The following is a 21355-nucleotide window of genomic DNA, read 5'->3' on the forward strand; positions in this document are numbered from 1 at the left end:
ACTGGATGTATAAGAAAATCTCGCTCATTACATTAACTTCTATTAAGGTAGTAGGTCAGGTAAATTTTGTTATTCTGTGTATACCCCCCCCCCCCCACGTCCCCTCGGACTACCCTCCCATGCACTCTTGACAGTGTGTGATGTGTGTGTATATATGGTAGCTGATGTCAAGTAAAAAAGAGGAGGAGCTAACGATAGGTGTATTGCTATTCTGATTAATGAAATATCTAGGTAGCTGTTGGGGTTCAGTGCGGGGTACGGGTACTCAGGTTTAGTCAATACAGATAACCGTTAGGGCTCTGTGCCTATCCTGACCACAGTATTGGGGTAACGTTTAAACACAGGTATACACAAATCGTTCCTCTGGCTGCAGATAAGAACATGACATGCGGTCCATGCATATTTAGCAATACCCAATCCCTCCAAGGAAATGCTGGAGAGATCGGTCGCTATTGTGTTGCTGATTTTTTCCCAAATTGATATCAGCAGATCCGGTAAGGCCGTTTGATATAGACTGTTATTATTTTAACTTTATTTTTCCCGATTGCTCTATTGACTCGGGGATATTTATATTATAGCATGTTGTATTTGTTTTTTTTTCAACTCTGTTTGTTCAACTGATAAAGACGTTGTTTACTTATTTAAAAGAGAGAGAGAGAGAGAGAGAGAGAGAGATGATAAATACAATTAGTACAGGGAAGATCCTTCTGGATTGGGCGCCATTTGATTTTTTATCTTTACATTACTACATGTACATGTATGTTCAGACCCCTTACCCTCAGCATGTACATGTATTACTACATGTATATAAACAATTATATCAGCACATACATACAGTACTATATGTATTAAACAATTATATATAGTTTAATCTGCCTGTCAGCACAACCCCCAACTTGTACATAGAATACCCTGTGTTAATCTGATGACATGTACAATTATTGACGACAAAGGAACCAATAAACTAATGTTTAATATGTACTCTTCCAAAACATTGGACCGTAATCCTTTCCTTACACAGTGTGACCTTATAACAGGGTAAATAGTTGTTATAGATCATCTCTTGTCGATGCAAACAAGATAATCAACGATTTAATTTTAATCGATTTGATCTATACATGTATGTTAAATTCAGTCTAGTTTTTTAAACTTTCCATAAATTTTGGTTGGGGTTCAATTTTCCCATAATTAATTTTTTATATTATTACGTCTATGAAAAGTGTCTGCCCCCCCCCCCCAAATCAATATAATTTTTAACTTAATTGAAGGCTTTTTCTTAAATTCAAATGCCTTATTTGTCACCAAAAAAGCAATTATATTGCTATTTTATCGGATATATCTTACGGAAGTAAAGAGATTCTCTTAGTTTTTCAACGATAATATCAGACTTTGAAAGAGATCCTTTAAAGATTCATAACTGAAATAAAATTTTGAAATGACGTTTTACTGAATATAATATTGTTAATGAATGGGTCTCCAACATGTACAATTTTATGCTAAAAATTAAAGTATACAATATGTTCATTTGTTTATGTAGATAACTCAAACTGAGGTCAAAATTATTTCTTAAAAATGGTTTCCAATAATCACAATTGATGAACAATTTCATTTTTTTAAAATTTAAAACATTTTTCAGGTAGATGTGGTTTTGCTGATTTTGAATGTGATAATGGAAATTGTATAAAGTGGAATCTCCAGTGTGACGTCATCGATGATTGTGGCGACGGCTCGGATGAAAATGACAGCCTCTGTCGTAAGTACTCGGCACCCTCCGGAAGATTTCGCCAGTGTTGGACGATCGATTTCGTCGATCTTGACCTCGATAAAATCCGCATGGTTAACGTTTACATGACGTCATATTTTAATTAGTAAAATCAATTTATATGAATATCTCAACGTCCAAATGCCGTTGATAGGACATGTATCACTTAAAAGGATCACTTGTTCAGAACGAAAGAATTGACCTATAAGGCCGATTTTGCTTTTTGTCTTTACAAAAGCAGTTTGCTTCTCTCTCTCTCTCTCTCTCTCTCTCTCTCTCTCTCTCTCTCTCTCTCTCTCTCTCTCTCTCTCTCTCTCTCTATTGCTCTCTTTAATGTTTACTGATAATTCATTGTAGAGAGATGCACAGATTTCCAACATAAATGTTACTTTGAGGGAAATTGCATAAACAAATCTAGAATATGTAATGGAAATAAGGACTGTTCCGATTGGTCCGATGAGACGCCATCACTGTGTGGAGGAGGTAAATGGTTAAATTTACATAAACATCTATTGTTTGTTTATCATCTTTTTTAATCTACATCAGTTAATTAACTTCATGAAAATTCAATTTAAAGCTTGAGATTTTTATCATTTCATCTGCAACTTTCATTTCTTAGCCTGCATGAAAATTTAAGATCTCGCATGATCATCACATTTTTGGGAGTTGATTTTAATCAACTCTCCTATGCACTTACTCGGGCAAAGCGAAAGTGAAACAGTGTTTGGACCAAAGCACAAATCAATGCCTTAGACAACACTTAGTTCTTGAAAATAATCGATAAATTCGATGCTATACATTCTGAAGCATTGTTTTTCAAGAAAAATTATTTATTAATACCATGAAAATAGTAAGATTTTAAACTGTATAAACAGTTTAGATATTTTTTAAAGTCGTATGTATTCCTATGCTAGATCAATGTAGTCTCGTTCAACCAGACGCTTGGCTGTCTCCGTTAATATCCGACAAAACAGAGTCTCTCTTGCTTGTCGAAGATAATCGGAGACAACCGCGCGTTTGGTTGAACAAGGCAAGAGTTCAATCTTGCCTGGATCCGTACAATTTCTCAGAAATATTTCGATTACTGATACTTCTTGTCATGCAAAATCACATATTTGATTTTGAATAAATGATAATCGATAAAATCAACTCCCGTCAGTACTTCAGTACTTTGATTTTATATCTAATAATCAGAAATTAATTAGTTCTGGCAATGGCGTCCAGTGTTTTAAGGATGAAAAACAGGCCGGTTGTGGGTTAACTCATTAATTCGTCTGACCCCAGGACTATTATATACAAGGGATCAGCCCTACAATAATTAAAATACATATTAATAATTCATACAATATACATGTAATAAATATCATTTTCATTTGCACACTCACGTGTATTTGATATATGAGTAAATCACACAGCCTTTAACATTTGTAGTAAAATGATTACGTGAAAATGCAGGCACGTAGCATCGTTTTTGAAAGTGGGGGGGGGGGGGGGCAGACTCATCCCAAAAATCTTGACAAGCAAAAAAAAAAAATTATTATATAAGTATGACAAATAATATAAATATTCATTCATTCACATTCAATACAGGATACACCGGTATTAATACGAGTTAAAAAAGAACTTACTGTGCGTGCTGTATATAAATATGTGCCCATGCATAAGAAATAGAATCCCTTGCGTACGCCCTGAGTGGTAACTGGTCTTGTCACTCTCAGAACCTGTAATCTGGTTTTTATCAAATTCACGACCCGCTAAAGTGGCTAGGCCAATCGAATACCTTGATATATTTATAACTGTTTCCTCGGTCAGGTCGTTTATTAATAGTAACATGCAGTAGAAGAAGATGAATAGAGAATGAAATGATGATTGGATGAAAAGAACATTGATACATATTTTATTTTATTTTATTTTATCACATATATTGATCTGTTTATTTAATCACACGCAAAATTATCACTACCACGTATATTATTTGTGAATTTAGATTGTTCTTACCAACGTCACTTGTTCCAATGCGACAACAACAGATGTATCTATCGGAATCTCACATGCAACGGAAGAAACGATTGCTTTGATTGGTCGGATGAAGTAGGTTGTCCGCAGGGATGTAAGTAAACCATTCCTTGAACTTTAACCTAATCTGTTAACAGTTATATTTATGCAATTGAATTTCTTGTGCTAGTGTACACATAGGCTAAAGCATAAGGTAAATTTTTACTGTTATTTTTACACCTGTGCCAGATGTTTTTTCATCATTATCGTGTATTACACAGGTAGAAAATTTGCCTCTGCTTGGGGTTTTGACTCGGATTCTCCCGAATCAAGCGCTCTATTAATTGAGATTAATAGTTAACCCTCTTACAAAACCCTGTAGGAATGTCATTCATTTTAATTGGTTTTTGCCAAAATGTACATATTTAAAAACTAAAAACTAGAAATATGTTCACATACGTTAACGTTAATAACGTCAGATATAGGACGATCTATCCACTTCGTTATTTCCTTTCCAAACCTTTCATAACGCCTCCAACAACATTTCAGCAACTGATACAAATAAAAACATTTCCAATTCAATATACTTTTAATATAGAAAGAAAATAATATATGTTTTACAGGTTCTGGGTTTGAATGCACAAACAAGAAATGCATACATTTTAAGAAAACTTGTGATGGCAACAATGATTGCGGGGATTTCTCGGATGAAGTTGATCAGCGATGTCGTGCGTATCATATATGCTTTCGTTTGATATTCTTTTTGTTCGACTGATGTTGCAATTGTATCACTATGTATGATGTTCTGGCCATTCGTGTGATGTTCTCACTGTTCGATTACTGTTGTATATTATAATGTAGTTGCTGATTGCCCCTACTACTTGATCACGTGTAGAAACGGACATTGTATCCACTATGGCGATAGGTGTGACGGCGAAAACGACTGCGGGGATCACTCTGACGAAAGAAAGTGTAGTACGTATAAAGTGATGACGTTATGAACTATAGTGAGTACAAAGTGATGACGTCTTAGACTGTGGTATGTATAGTCATTTAGTGACTCGGACCCCCCCTGGTAAACACAATTATCCTTCGAACCCCCCCTTGAAAAATTTTCTGGATCCGCGCATGATATAAAGTGATATTGACATAAACTGTGATGAGTATAAAGTGATGTGTATGAAGTGATGACAGCAACATTCTTTGACGTTCGTTGATACCTAAATAAAACTATAAGTTGACAATGATGCAAGGTATGTGTATAATTCTTGCTGCGCTCGCCAGAACGGTAGCACCGTAAAACATATTATTTACGTTTGAAAAAGACAGTTGTTCAGAATTGTTAAAATTACCGAGATTTTATGTTCACAATCGATAAGCGCGTGCTATGATCATATATGACGTCATGAAAAAGCTCATACAGAATAGAACGTTTTCGTTATTCTATAGTTTCATATAAGGAAACATATTTGCAAATGTAAATATTTCGTTATCAAACCTCTCTCATATATTAAAAAAATTGGCCATCTTGTTTTTGCATAAAGGTCACGTCAAGGTCACTGCTTTTTTCTCAACATAAAGGATGACAAGTAATAGCTTTCCAAAAAGCTTGCCTGACTAAACAAAATTATTCAATGGAAGCATGCATGCATTTATCAATTAGGCTATCATATCAGAAATGAATTTTAATTTTCGCTGCTGATCATAAATTCATAAATGGAACATGCAAATTTAAGACGAAATGTTAGTGTTGTGATTACGTAATATTGGTTACGTAATGTAACGTAAATAAAAATATCCAGTTTTAAAATTTAGAATTTATTAAAGTTCAAAATCACAATTAAAGAAACATCATTTTAAAAAGAAATCCAAAGTGAGAGTGAAAAATAATTATCAATCCCGCATGTCTCATCTTTGACAACTCCTCCCCTTTCTCTATAAAGGACCAATGAAATAACTCCAAGATGGAACCAAAATTTGGGGAACGCTCAAAGACATAAATTCTCAAAACAGGATACAGGAGGGAATTACTATAATAAATTCAAAGACACGCAAGTCCAAGATCTGACCATCAATCAGATAAACGAAAATAAACAAATGGCAGTAAACAGGGGATCACTGTGAGAAATGGATAAGGGAGAGGAGGGAGATGTCAACATGAGAGATCACAAACAGATGCGGCAATGTATTTCTAAAATGATCAAACAAATTAAATTTCAAACATAAAATACCACTCGGTTTACAAAAGGAAATTAATTCAATATGAATGAAATATATAATAAAGTTGTCTTTATCAATAAAATATACGTATGTATATAACATCCGTATGTATTATTTTATTGATGTACATTGATATATATTGAAACTAAATTGATATTGCTCAACCCGAATTTCCTCTTTTTTCTTAAATTTTTGAAGATATTTTGATTATCCTCTTATCCAATATTAAAATATTTCCGATTTTTACATAATTATTATGAAGACTTTATATTAAGATTTAAATTAACAGAAAATCGAAATTCTTTTGTATTTTTTTCCGGCACACAAATCTTTTTATAGAATAAGGGCTTTAAAAAGCTAATAGAAGGTAATTTGGTCGGCAAATCACATTCTAAAAACATACTCTGAAACCCAAGTACCTTATAATTTGCATTAGTTATAAAAAATCCAACATTAATGTTATTGTTTTAAAAATGCTAAATAGACTCATGAATCTACAGCAATTCTGAAATGCAAAAACGTGATATTTTTCTACGCCAATGTTCCACCAAAAATATAATCCTTGTGAGATTCTAAACTTTGAATACAATTTTTAAGTTCTGTGATAGTAAAAAGGAAAGGAAAATATGATATTTTAAATTCTTTTTATCTTGAATTAATGAACATTTAATTAAATTTTCTTTTGAAAAGTACAAAACCAGATAGACTCCTTCCTTAAGAAATGAATTCAATAGCTACTCAATTTATCTATGAAATGAACTCAGTGTCTACCAACATAACTATACGAGTTTAACCTGGATTGGGCAGTTTACGCTTTGTGCACTGTTGAAGTCAATTTAATTAGTTTCATACGATCGAATGATATAAAATGGTTTTGGACATTTTACGCTTTTTATAAACCGCTCATCGTTTAACATAACAGTTATCTGTAGGTGTTACAGTGTTATAACTGCAGACGCTTTGCACACACTTTGCATGCAAAAATATGTGAAATGTAGATATTGTTTTTTAAAGGCAAGTGCAAAGAAAATCAGTTTAATTGTGAACACAGCAGGGAATGTATTCCGTTGTCATGGATATGTAATGGTGTTGTTGATTGTGAACAAGGAGAGGACGAAAAAGATATCACATGCAGTGAGTTTTTAAAACATTTCACATCAAGAGCAATCTTTTTATAATTCTGCAATGTTTATCTTATGGCACGAAGCCGGATGATAGTGTAGAATACTAGTGTTTAGGTGAAATAATTTTAATCAAGGTAAGGTACATATGCCAGGTGAGATATATCACTATCAGAAGTAGTTTGAACTCCAATCAATTGTCTATGACTCTTATAGAAGTTAATTTGTCGGAAACTGCATCTACTTTAAGACGTAGATGTGCAAAATGCCATATTGGCAGTTCTATATTAGTTGTTTGTGTAACTAAAACATAAAATTCTATATACTATATGATTTTCTAGTTGGAGTTTTATTCTCATTTGGTTTAAGAATGTATGAATCCCAATGAGTTCCGGTGTAAAAATCGAGGTTGTGTTGCCATGGATACGCTATGTGATGGGTTCTCTGACTGCGATGACTCCTCAGATGAAGAACTTTGTGGTAAACTTTTTGTCAATGTTTCAATGTTTTGCCTCCGTGTGTCACAATTTAAATTCAATTTTTTTCCATTGTAGTTGTTCAGATTTTTTCTTCTCACATTTAAATTTGAAAAGAAACTTTTATTCAAATTTAATGTTCATTGTATAAATATTTTCGGATGACCTTTTAATTGTATTAATTTACAGCTCTCTCTCTCTCTCTCTCTCTCTCTCTCTCTCTCTCTCTCTCTCTCTCTCTCTCTCTCTCTCTCTCTCTCTCTCTCTCATTTAAGGAATTAGGAATCATTCTTTGAGTATTATGAGGTGATGATTTTGGTCGGGGCGTGGTCAAATCCAATAAAGCCCGAAGGGTTTTTTGGTAGATTTGTCCACGCTTCAACCGAAATTATCACCTTATAATATTTAAAGAAAGTTTGATTATTACTTATATTTACATAATTCCAATCTGTACACTATAAAACAACATTATTTTAAAACCACAATTTTTTTTATGTAGCACATTCTATGTATTACTACGCGGCGCAGCCAATACCGTTTTCCGGTTATGCTATAAGACGCGCCCATTTTGTGTCACTCATTTTTTATGAAGTTATTGGATTTTAGGGTTCAAAATTGATTCGTTTTGTTATCACAGACAAAGACAGTTAAAAATGTAAATATTGTGTTTCAGATCCCTCTGTAAAAGTAATTCCTGGCAAGTATGGTCCGCGACACTACGACTGTCATTGTGAGGGACATTGTCATCCAGGTACTGGGGCGTGTCAGGGGGCGTGCCGGCAAGGATGGGCGGGGCCAACCTGTCAGATCAACACTAGTATGTCTGATTATATCATGATAGCCATTCCAGACCGCGATTACTTATGTTTAATTATACTTGGTGGGTTTTTTTCACTTTTAAAAATGACACCTTTTTAATCTTATAGAAGCAATTTCATTCCAAACGCCCATTCAGAACAGTGGTCATAAGGTCATCCAATCAGAGTTAAGTATTGACGGCGACGTCAGAACCTGTCCGCCGCCCGCTGTAGGATCCTTTAATGCGTATTGGGAAGCTAACCTTACTAAGCCTTCTGAAATTAGAAGAATCAGAATATATAATCCAAAAGGTACATTTTATAAGTGAATTGGATTTTTCATTCACAAGGTTTATTTGAGCTAATTGTGTATTTTATAATTATGGTTTATGGCTTTTTGTAAGTAATATATTTGTCTAAATAAGTTTTAACACTTGTTTTGTTGGTCTCAAAAGATGAAATTAAGCTTTTGCTTTCCTTCTCTGATGGTGTCTTTTTAGATGTGACGTATTTAGCGGGTCTGGCTTTGCATTTGGTTGTTCCTAGGTGTGTCATCAATAATACTAACCTATTGACCAATGGCTACCTGGATATTACGTGTCCAGATAACGTCACAATGCACAGTCTGTTGCTCATCCTGATAGCAGACGACAACAAAATGGCCATCATGCAAATCTGTGAGATTCAGGTCATTGGTAAGAAAATCAATGTAGAAATTTTATCAAAAGATCGTTCCCATTTGTTAGAGCATTTGCACACACCATTCTAAAATAAATGGTTAACAGTATTCCTTACTCTTTGAATTTGAAAGTAAAACTTTTTTTAATCTATCATTCAGCAATGATTTTTTAAATTAACTCTCTTAATTTTGTGACCAAAAAAAACCCAGGACATGTCGAACGCATATTATATCCTAAGGACTAGTCTGGTTTTCAAAAAAAAGGGGACAACGCTTAAAAAGATATTCTACCACCCTCATTACTTAAAAGTATTAATTCCGATGTGTTTTATAATCTTTGATTGGACAAAAAAGTTCACAGACATACACTATGCAATGTTTTTAATGCGGAGTGGCTCTTAAATATTGGTACTAAGTACATCTTTAGTTATTTGATTGCCATTCAACCATTTGAGTACTTCTACAGTGTGCTCCAACTACTCATTCGGTGACCAGTGTGAGAAAACGTGCAATTGTGATGGAAATGAAGGATGTGATGACGTCACGGGAACATGCGCACAGAGTTGTTTATCGGGTTGGAAAGGTCCACACTGCGACAAAAATTCACATAATAGAGGTAACGGATATAATGAATCGTATATAATTTAAACAAGCTGCGAGAAGACCCTTTTTGTAATCGGAGATGTTTTCACTCCGATATCTATATACTCTCAATGACATCATCTGTATAGTATCTATGAGTGCTGTATATATTTATCTGTGTATACATTTAGCTCATACTTGTTTACTGTTTATATTTGGCGCTCATGTTCTTAATGTATATTTGGCTCCTACGGGTTTACTCTATATCGTCAATTGTACTATACAGTTGGATATTCCGTGTTTCTTTTTTATATTTAACGCTTCGGTACACTTGACCTGTGTATATTCTAGGTAGATTGATCATATTATTTGTATTGGTTATGTAAGCTTTATAACTATATGCTGTAAAACTGTAAAACGTATGCTGTAATATAATTCTTGAGTTGACCGTGAATAGCTCTCCAGCTGTAAATCTCATAAAAATGTAAAACTGTTAAGCTGCATTGATTGTACTGATAACTCTAAACCTCAACATTAACGGTTTAACTGTTTTACTTTTAGGCAGTATAACACATCAGTTGTGTAACACATATCTGTATAATACTCAAGCTTTATTTAAATTTTCAGCTGTGTAACACTTCAGTTAAGTAACACTTAAGGTGTTTAACAATTCAGTTGATTAATACCTTAGCTGTATAACACTCCAGCTGTGTAACATTTCAGCTGTATTTAACAATTAAGATGTACAACACTTCAACTGTTTATGACTTCAATTATCTAACATTGAAGCTGTATTTAACACTTAAGGTATATTTAACACTTAAGCTGTATTTAACACTTCAGCTGTTTTTAACACTTAAGCTGTATAACACCTTTACTGTGCAACACTCAATCTTTTTAACTCTTAAACCTTATATGTATATTTGTTAATAGTTATATTACTATTTAGCTGTATAACATTAAAGTTGTATAACTCTTATCCTGTACTGATATGTACTGATAAATCTTATGCTTAGGTGTATAACATTTAAGATGTATGTAAGTATATGATGTGTAAGGTCTTAAACCATTAAGTTGTATTACTCTTAAGCTGTGTATACATGTGTTACACTTAAGCTGTTCATACATGTGTTACACTTTAGCTGTTTATACATGTGTTTCACTTAAGCTGTTTATACATGTGTTACACTTAAGCTGTGTATACATGTGTTGCACTTAAGCTGTTTATACATGTGTTACACTTAAGCTGTGTATACATGTGTTGCACTTAAGCTGTTTATACATGTGTTACACTTAAGCTGTGTATACATGTGTTGCACTTAAGCTGTTCATACATGTGTTACACTTTAGCTGTTTATACATGTGTTACACTTAATTTATAACCTTTTTAAAAAGCTATATTAATATTAGCTGTAAAACTTTTAAGCTGTCTAATTCTTAATCTGTATGACACATTATAAACTGCATAACACTTCGGCTACATAAATTCCTGTCTTTTTCAGCTCTTCGAAGGAGGAAGAATCCGTCCCACGATAACAGTGAGTCAGTTTTACATTTCTATTAAAGGATTAATTTAATTTTTCTCAGTTTATGCTCTGTTTTTGATACTGAAAGATATACTAATTGACGAACACCTGTGTGGTTCATACAATAAAATGTTAGCAAAAATATTTGTAGAAAAATGTAATCAAACACAAGAACAACAAGGCTGTTGTAAGCTAATATTCATTGATCAGTTAAATTCGTATTTGTTTCCTGATGGAATACTAGTAATGGTTTACTGATTTAATTTTGGATTGAATTTCGATTACTAGTGTATGATTGATGTATGATCGAAGTATTGATTGATTAATTGATTGATTGAATTACTGTCGATATCCTGGTAGGTGCCGGGTTGTCCCTCCCTGCGTGGATCTCCATTGGTGTGGTAGCAGGGGTATTAACTATTTTAACCATTTTCTGCGTAATACGGTAAGCATTCGGCCTGGACAAGACCAAGTCATATTCTGACTATTCCAATATAGAACACATTAACGTTATAGGGAAAAACAATTAAATTTTTTTTATTTCACAAATTTTAAACTTTATTTTATATTGTTTTACTATAATGGTATATACGAAAGCCGAGAAGGATCATTCGAGATTCGAGATTCGAAATACGAGATTCGAAATACGAGATTCGAGATTCGAAATTCGAGATTCAATATCTAAATTAACCAATCAAATCATGGATCTGAAACCTGTATCCTAGCAACATCAAACTGTTCTAAATAAAGATCATACGTACATGCTCTTTCCTACAAATAAATGTCTTAATAGCTCTTATATAGTGGTTATAAATTGGTTAAATTAACATTGAGGAATTAACCCCACACAGTATAAACAATTAAATTAGAAATAACACTGTTGGCTTTGCGAATCTAAGTGGTTTCGTTTGCCCTGTATGTATTTCCCCCCGAACAATTTTAACCCGAAGTGTATTCGCCCCAACTGTGTAAAAATCGGCTCGCGAAGAAAGATCTGTTTAATCTAAATGTTTTAGCTATGAAACGAAACTCAAAAAAATAATCGACATGTCAAAATATAGGTTATGATAAAGTTTTAAACCATAGAAGATATAATGATTTACAACCTCAAAGACAAAAATCCAGATAAGAATAGTGTATTGTAGGGTATGGCAATGCCATTGTCGATATGAGAGAGAGAGAGAGAGAGAGAGAGAGAGAGAGAGAGAGAGAGAGAGAGAGAGAGAGAGAGAGAGACAGACAGACAGACAGACAGATAGACAGACAGACAGACACAGAGAGAGTTTTGTAGTGTCAAATTCAGTTTGATTTAGAATTTGAAATTGATTTGATTTGTTACAAGCATATATAGACAATAATTAAGCCTCTAAAACGAGAAAAGAGAGGAGGTAGCTAGGGTAGGGCAGACCAACTAGCAAGCTTTAATTTTAACGGTGTTAGCGCACCTGTGATTTACATCGACTCACTCTCTCTCTCTCTCTCTCTCTCTCTCTCTCTCTCTCTCTCTCTCTCTCTCTCTCTCTCTCTCTCTCTCTCTCTCTCTCTCATCACCTAGCATTTCCTTTTCCGTGAGGGGGCTTGGGATATTTGTGATGTCTTACATTAGCTAGCGAAAATGATAAAAAAAACATGAAATTTTCTTTAAATTGTGTGCGGATGTTGTACGCCAATAATCTGTTTTCAGTATATACATTTCAAGAGGGGGGGGGGGGGGGGGGGGGTGGGGGGGGGGGCTATATAGTCCTAATTAATTTGTCAGTTATTCTGTCCCCACTTTGTTTTCTCTTCGTTTTCCAGGTTTTTTAGCTCACCTGAGCTGAAAGCTCAAGTGAGCTATTCTGATCACATTTTGTCCGTCGTCCGTCTGTCCGTCCGTCTGTCCGTCCGTCCGTCTGTCCGTCTGTAAACTTTTTACATTTTGAACTTCTTCTCTAAAACCGCTTATCCAATTTCAACCAAATTTGGCACAAATCATCCTTATGGGAGGGCGAATATAAATTGCAGAAATAAAAGTTTGATCTGTATTCAAAGCGGAGAAAACCTTGAAACTGTAGAAAAAGGGGGGTGCATTTTTAAAAATCTTCTTCTCAAGAACTACCGAGGCAAATTCAACATAGTTTAGCATAAATTATCCTTATGGGAAGGAAAATATAAATTGCAAAAATTAAGTGGAAATTTTGTTTCAAATCTGAGTTATTACGAAAATAATAATAAAGGAAATGCGTGTTTCAATCAGTTTAATAGCTTCGGGTTCGGCATCCGGTAAAATGATTCCATACTTCTAAAACGAGGTTCTTTGTTTAAAGCAGCCATGACATTATACGAAAAAGGGTCGATCTGACTATGATGAATTTGCTTGTTGTGCAACAGTTCGCGTATGAAGGGAAATTTTGAAACATACAAAATATATTGGTGCCGATTTTGTGAAGTAAATTGAGGCTAAATATTTCAATGCGTTGACAGTTTTCACACATGACGTTGGTGTTAGCTTGTTCTGATTTTCGTTTCGTTCTCATTATGCTTTGTAACCTGGAAACTATCGTCTGTATTTCGTGATTTTTACGTATCAAATCAAACAGAGACTTCGGTAAATCAAACAGTTAACTGTTTACCTGCGCAAATTAAGCAAAATCGGATGTAGGGGACGGGTACTGAAATACAATTCATTCTATCGGTAATTCGGCATTATCTTTTGCGTAATGGTACATGTAGATTAATGCAATAGGTTTTGTTGAGATGCTCGGCATTTTTTCGAGTTTATTCAGTTTAAATAGAGTTTGATATCGCTGACGGAAATATGTAGGTATATACATGTATATATATATGATTCATTTCGAAAAAATAAATTGTGTTCTTTATTTGTTATACATGTAGTGCATGTTTCTTGTGTTTAATTGTTTACAATTTCTATTTACTAACCATATTTGAGTGTTAAGCTTCGAATTATAAGCAAGATACAGCGATTTGCTCACAATTCTATGTTTGTACACAGATCATAGTTTTGTCAATATTTATTAAGAAAATTTTCAAAGTCTGTTCTTCCAGAAACCAACTTTAACAACTTATTGTATTGTAAACTTAACCTTTTTAGCTCACCTGAGGGTGGGGCCACAATGGGGGGTCGAAGTTTAACAAATGAATATATAGAGTAAATCTTTAAAAATCTTCTCCTCAGAAACTAATCAGCCAGGAAAGCTGAAACTTGTGTGAAAGCATCATCAGGTAATGTAGATACAAATTTGTGAAAATCATGATCCCCGGAGGTAGGGTTGGGCCACAATGAAGAATCGAAGTTTTACATAGGAATATATAGAATAAATCTTTAAAAATCTTCTTCTCAGAAACTAATCGGCCAGGAAAGCTGACACTTGTGTGGAAGGATCCTCAGGTAGTGTAGATTCAAAGTTGTGAAAATCATGACCCCCGGGGTACGGTGAGGCCACAATGGGGGATCGAAGTTTAACATAGGAATATATAGAGTGAATCTTTAAAAATCTTCTTCTCAGAAACTAATCAGCCAGGAAAGCTGAAACTTGTGTGAAAGCATCCTCAGGTAGTGTAGATTCATAGTTGTGAAAATCATGGCCCCCGGGGGTAGGGTGGGGCCACAATGGGGGATCGAAGTTTAAAATAGGAATATATAGAGTAAATCTTTAAAAATCTTCTTCTTAGAAACTAATCAGCCAGGAAAGCTGACACTTTTGTGGATGCATCCTCAGGTAGTGTAAATTCATAGTTGTGAAAATCATGACCCCCGGGGGAAGGGTGGGGCCACAATGGGGGATCGAAGTTAAACATAGGAATATATAGAGTAAATCTTTAAAAATCTTCTTCTCAGAAACTAATCAGCCGGCAATGCTGAAACTTCTTTGGAAGCATCCTCAGGTAGTGTTGATTCAAAGTTGTGAAAATAATAACCCCTGGGGGTAGAATGGGGCCACAATGGGGGGTCGAAGTTTAACATATGATTAAATAGAGTAAATCTTTAAAAATCTTCTTCTCAGAAACTAATTAGCCAGGAAAGCTGAAACTTGTGTGGAAGCATCCTCAGGTAGTGTAGATTCAAATTTGTGAAAATCATAACCCTGGGGGTAGGTTTGGGCCACAATGGGAGGTCGATGTTTTAGATAGGAATAAACAGAGTAAATCTTTAAAAATCTTCTTCTCAGAAACTAATCAGCCAGGAAAGCTGAAACGTGTGTGAAAGCATCCTCAGGTAGTGTAGATTCATGGTTGTGAAAATCATGATCCCCAGGGGTAGGGTGGGGCCACAATGGGGGGGTCAAAATTTAACAAAGGAATATATAGGGTAAATCTTTAAAAATCTTCTCAGAAACTAATCAGCCAGATGTTTCTTTATAATTGTTAAGACTTTGGCCCCAGGACAATTCTTTGGCCTCCCGAGAAGGTTCATAGTTTGATGTACGTTTATATCTAATATATAAACTATTGTTAAGGATCATTTTGAGAACTGCAATACTCAACATATGATAAGACTATAAAATCATCTTGTTAGAAAAGGGACTAATGATTATAAGCATAAGAATATCCAGGGGAAAATGGATTTTATTTATACAGGATCTACATGTATTATTGTACATTGTCCAGATAGTTTGTATTATGACTCCATTAAGCTGATTTTATCATACCTATTGTTCCTCAGGTGAGCGATGTGGCCCATGGGCCTCTTGTTTTATTTGGCTCGGCAAATTAATATAAAACTTTCTGTGTAGCTCCATAACGATGCACTGTAGATAAATTATGAGTAGTTTTACTTTTGATAAACAGGTACATATCCGTACTTGATTTTAAATTTGACTCCTATAATCGGATTTAATATTCCAATAATTATAGGGTAGGAAAGAGTAGACGGGACTTTTTGCGCATATCCTACTGAACCATTCATTCAACACAGGTATTAGCATTCATCGAGTTCGACTTGCTTTCCTTTTCTTTCATCCACTGGATTTAAAGCTATTAATTTTTGAAAATATTTTGAATTTATGGCTTGATTATATATATGCTGGTGCATATATTTACCCAAATGGACCAAAATATAACCAAATGAATCTAAAATTTTTGACAAAATTAGTTTTAAACGTACGACTCTTTTTTTCAATTCTAATCCGGTATGTCCTTTAGAAAAATCTTGAACCACACACATTTTAGCAAATAAAACGACAATTGTTTTATTTTTTTATGGGGAGGGAGGTGGTGCCGGTAAAGGACATGTATTGCTGGTGGCAGTTGTGCTATACTCTCATTTGTTATAATAGGTAATACTACATATTGATATAAAATGAAAGTTTCCAATTACACTGTACATAGCTTCTATCACGCATTTTGACCCGTGCGATAGTTTAAAACAATTTTCAAAGCATTTAATGTAATTCAACTGATCATTTTTGAAATTTAATTTTCTGGATCCCCGCCTGATACGTCCGCCTTCTTGTATATTAGAATTACATGTACGTTGACCATATGTACACATTAACCTAATCGGCTATGTTATGGGACGATAACATTTTTCATCAGTGTTTTTGCAGGATACTGTGGAATCATTATATTTCGTGGGGGCCAATTTTCGTGGATTGCTTAAATTTTACAGGTTCATGGGGACGTAATTTCGTGTATTCTCTGAAACCTACAAAGGAAATATGACTTTATTACCCTAATTTATTAATTCGTGGAGGATGTTAATTCGTGGTTGAGAGGTACCCACGAATTCCACGAAAATTGAGCCACCACGAAATCTAATGATTCCACAGTATGTAACAAATAACAGCCTATTTGTGGGTTTTTGCACTGAATATTTGAGATAATTTGCCGCCATCTTTTATGCATTCCACCCACCACTCACAGTTTCTTTATTTGGTGTTTTGTGTGTTTGGCGACAAATTGGTAAATTTGCACCACTCACCCCTTGTAGCTTCATCCTGATTACATTTTATCTGGGTAAGTGTAATGTAGTAGTATATTAAATACACACATCTTTGTTTGCAGTGCTTATTTACATCTTTAGAGATTTACTTACAAAAAAAGTAAACATTTGTATTGCTTATATGTAATTATTGTCAATTTTGGTGCGGTGGGGGGGGGGGGGGGGGGGGGGGGGGGGTAGGAAACTAAAGAGAAACTTAACTTGGCTGTGAAACATATGCTTTTATTCTTTCTTGTTGATATATCAATGAATGAATTATAACAAAATACATGTACAACAATTAATTTTGAAATATTCATGCACAATCAAATAAAGGGTTTTACTGTTCTCTGCACAAGAAATCGGCAATGTGAACAAATTGGCACCCTATCATCCCTACTTTTAATTGTAGAGAGTAGGCATCCTTCTATATTGAAAACAATTCCAAAAGTAAGACTCATAATAAGTTGTTTACTGAGGAAAAGGAAAAAAATTGTATTTATTAATAATTCCGTATGATGTGATAATATCTCAATGATTTGTTTATAATCATAGTACTAGTGTATCACTGTATGCATACATAAAAACGATAAGTAATGCTTATATTTATTAGTGAAACAGGACAGATTATTTATATTTAGATTATTTAGATACATGAACTAATCTTCATGCGGGGATCTAGAAAGGAGGGGGTCAAAGGATCTGGACCCCCTCCTCGGGAAAATTGGAGCTTATTAAATTTACATAGTAAATTTTTTAAAAATAGGCCTAGGACCCCATACAGAAAAAATTAGCTACGCTTATGAAGTTCTCTACCATAACCGCATTTTTACGCAAAAGGGGTGAATAAACCCGGGTTTTAAACTATTACTGGTGGTGAAATACCTTAGGGTTCAAACGCATCAGGTGGAAATGCACCAGGGCAAACAAAACCACTTAGATCCGCGAAGCACACTGCATTATTATTAGTCTACTTAGATATTCTGTGTAAAAGTAAATACAAATAATTATTTAGTTAGGTAGGGAGAAGTGAACATAGCATTTATTTGTATATAAGAGCATGTACGTATGATTTTTATTAGAACAGTTTGATGTCGCTAGGATACATATTTTCAGATCCTTGATTTGATTGGTTAATTTAGATATTGAATCTCGAATTTCGAATCTCGAATCTCGTATTTCGAATCTCGTATTTCGAATCTCGAATCTCGAATGATCCTTCTCGGCTTTCGTAGGTATACCGTGTAAAACATTTGTTTTTTCTTATAAGGGCGCACAGAAATCGGTCGCGGAGGAATACCCCTGATACCACTTCCTCTTTCAACAATAACAGAGAAAATGGCGGAAGTTCACCCGGAGGTGTGACCAGCAGCTCGTGTCAAGGTCTGAGGTCCTTTAACTCATAACACAATGGTCTAGCTGTTTAGAGTCTTACCGCAATGCTTCGTCGTGTGTATATATCCTGTTGGAAAAAATCTTTAATATCAATAAGCAGAATAAGATATATCTCTTAGACTTCATGTATAAAAAAATCACTATTCAGATGATACTTGGTCAGCAAAATCGTAGCTGCATGCTATCCTAGCTGCTTTGTTAGATATCTAGGTCCTTAGCTGGACACACTGAATTAATTAATGTTGTTGCTAAACTAGCATATCGTTCAAGATTAATGCAGCTACTTCCGTCAAATATTTTCATTGCTGAGATTACTAAAAGCTTTTACGATCTTTAACGCAGTCCTGTATATAATATATAATATATAATGGTTCTAATCTGAACATAAGTATCTTATACCTAAATTGTTAGAAAATATAAAAAGGAGACACGGTGGTCGAAGGTAAGCGCTGTTTCGGATACTTATGCCGGTGCAAAGGTGGCAACCGTGTAAGTTGCATGTATCGAAAAATTCAAATATGTCATATAATAGATTACACTATTGCTTAAAGAGTTTACAATCCCTTTTGCTGTTCATGTATCTCACCTGATAGTTGAGATATTTACCTGTAAAAAATACATTCCTGTAGAAAAAAAAATTCTATTTTTTTCCTAAGCAAATTTCCTATAATAGAATATTTCGAATGTCCTACCAGAATAGAAGAAGTTCCTAAAGGAATTTAACATAGGGATTTGAGCAAAACTCCCAAACGATTTTAAAACCCAATAGGAAATCTTATTTCCTGTAGGAAAACTACCTGTCTGAATTAATTCCTGAAGGAAATACGTTATCTAATAGGAATTATATAATTCCTGTAGGGTTTTTTTATAATATCCTATAGGATTTTCAATATCTCCTGTACGGAAATTATTTTTCCTTCGGGAATTATTGTTTTTCCTATGAAATATTAATTTTTGAAAGTGAATATCTGACCCGTCAGGTGAGACACACTTACACAAAAGTGGTTAATACATGTATATACTCTCCAGACAAAGGTTTATACAGATTTTTAACGAAACTGCATCAAAAGCGGGTGCAAAAATGCCACCTTGTCACTGGCATAGTTATCCGGCACAGTGTTTAGGTATGATAGGCACAGTGCATGTTGCTCGGTCGTTTTGTGTTTTTTGTAAAGTAAAATGTTGCTTGATTGAATAAATCAATATACGATTCGATCTTGTGACAGTAAGGATTTTTTATCTATCTTTAGGATACGAGTCAGTTTCATCACCTTACAACGAAGCTTACAAAATACATGGGGGAACCCCAATATCATTCCCAGCAATCCGGAGTCCTGGCAGGAAGGACGTCATTGATGACAGATGCTCTTCAGTCTATTTATAGTGGAGGAACTGGTTACTAAAAAAGGAGACTGATACCAAAACTGTTCATATGTTCATGTAGTGTGTACCAACACTAATCACATCAAGTAGTGGTGTTACTCTGACAACAGTGTAATTGTGTCCGTTGCCATGACTACTCTCACTAAGCTGAACGTAATATATGATCGAAGGATTTGTGTGTGTTGCCATGACAAGATGACGTACTATGACTTCTACCACTATGCTGAATGTAAAATGTTTGTTTGTGTTGCTGTGACTACCATAACTGCTGTACTTTAAAAAATTGCATTATATACCATCACAATAGCATACAGAACTGATTTATTATTATTATTATTTTGCTTATATATTTTTAACAATATCGGTTAGTACATGCCAAAATGATCAAAAACATTAATAGAAATCAACTGCATGTATTGCTAAATATTTATATGCAAAAAATATTAAATTTGTTCATGTTGACAAATACTACATTGTAAATGTACAAGGTTTAGAATATTTGAAGTTAATAGTTACCCAGTTTATACGAGGATAAACTGATTTGGGTAAGTTCAATTGGGACCGCGAAGCGTTTAACTGTGTGCGGCCATCTTGTACATATGAGGAAAAAGAGTGTAAACATTTCTTGAACTGGCTTGTTTCTGCCCGAAACTGGCCAAAAATGTTGCCAAAAGATATAAAAACAATGAATATGAAGTCCTACATGTCATTTTGTTTGAAAAGTTTGCATACAAGAACAGGACACTGCCTTTTTTATAACTCAAAACAGCTGTCGAATTGCGCAGGTACCGTACAGACTTGTTTTTGAAGATTTAAGAATCTGAAAAATATGAAGGGGGTTCATTGGTGTCCTTTCTACAACCATTTTTTAATTTACTTGGTCATATATAGTCTTAAACACAGTTCTGAAAAGCTTTGTTACAACGGTTTCTCTCTGTAACTCGCTTTGCTGAGGTACCGGGGGAATAAAGGATCTTCGGGGACTTCGAAATAAAACCAAATATTAAAATAAAGCCAAAATACAAAGTTTATCAATATAGATTGCAAATGTCAAAAGGTGTAAATTCACAATAAAATCAATTGAAAAGAAAAAGAACATAAAAAAATATTTACCTTCGAAATAAAATCAAATATATATTAAAATAAAGCCAAAATATGAAGTTTATTAATTTAGATTGCAAATGTCAAAAGGTGACAATTTGCGTTTGGCTTTTCGTTTTATTTCGTCGATAATTACAAAGTCACGCCCCTAAAGTTAATCCCGAAATATAAAATATAATTGGTTATTTAATTACTTGTGGGCGTGGATAAAAATGAAACGAATAGGTGCCAGGTAAGATGTCAAAACGGGTTGAATTATGTAATTAAAATACTAAGCGGTCCTGTGAGGCTTATTTAACAATTTACGTTAATTTGAAAATTAAAGAAATAAGTATCTAAAGATTTCGACGTACATGTAAAAAGTAACATTAGCCAATTATTAAGTAAAATCGTTAATA

At 34.2% G+C, this 21355-nt stretch overlaps 1 protein-coding gene across 1 annotated transcript; it reads left to right on the forward strand.

The window, feature by feature from the left end:
* The first annotated feature begins 308 nt into the window (after positions 1-308).
* Positions 309-19865, forward strand: LOC105343607 (uncharacterized). Its single transcript, XM_011451028.4, has 16 exons — positions 309-494; positions 1637-1753; positions 2120-2245; positions 3750-3872; positions 4381-4485; positions 4619-4732; positions 6992-7111; positions 7468-7578; positions 8248-8391; positions 8501-8683; positions 8872-9066; positions 9517-9666; positions 11135-11170; positions 11519-11603; positions 18349-18461; positions 19724-19865. Exons 1-16 carry the CDS (start codon positions 431-433, stop codon positions 19855-19857), a joined length of 1920 nt encoding a protein of 639 aa, XP_011449330.3. The 5' UTR covers positions 309-430; the 3' UTR covers positions 19858-19865.
* Positions 19866-21355: the final 1490 nt, after the last annotated feature.

Source organism: Magallana gigas, chromosome 9 (assembly GCF_963853765.1).
Source record: "Magallana gigas chromosome 9, xbMagGiga1.1, whole genome shotgun sequence".
NCBI classification, from domain to species: domain Eukaryota; kingdom Metazoa; phylum Mollusca; class Bivalvia; order Ostreida; family Ostreidae; genus Magallana; species Magallana gigas.

What these genes read in the sequence shown, in the direction of transcription:
- LOC105343607 (XM_011451028.4), top strand. Translation starts at nt 431, where the DNA reads ATGCTGGAGAGATCGGTCGCTATTGTGTTGCTGATTTTTTCCCAAATT. An exon ending in GCCATCACTGTGTGGAGGAG is followed by an intron (nt 2,246 to 3,749) that starts GTAAATGGTTAA and finishes TTGTGAATTTAG; the next exon opens with ATTGTTCTTACCAACGTCAC. An exon ending in GAATCCGTCCCACGATAACA is followed by an intron (nt 11,171 to 11,518) that starts GTGAGTCAGTTT and finishes ATATCCTGGTAG; the next exon opens with GTGCCGGGTTGTCCCTCCCT.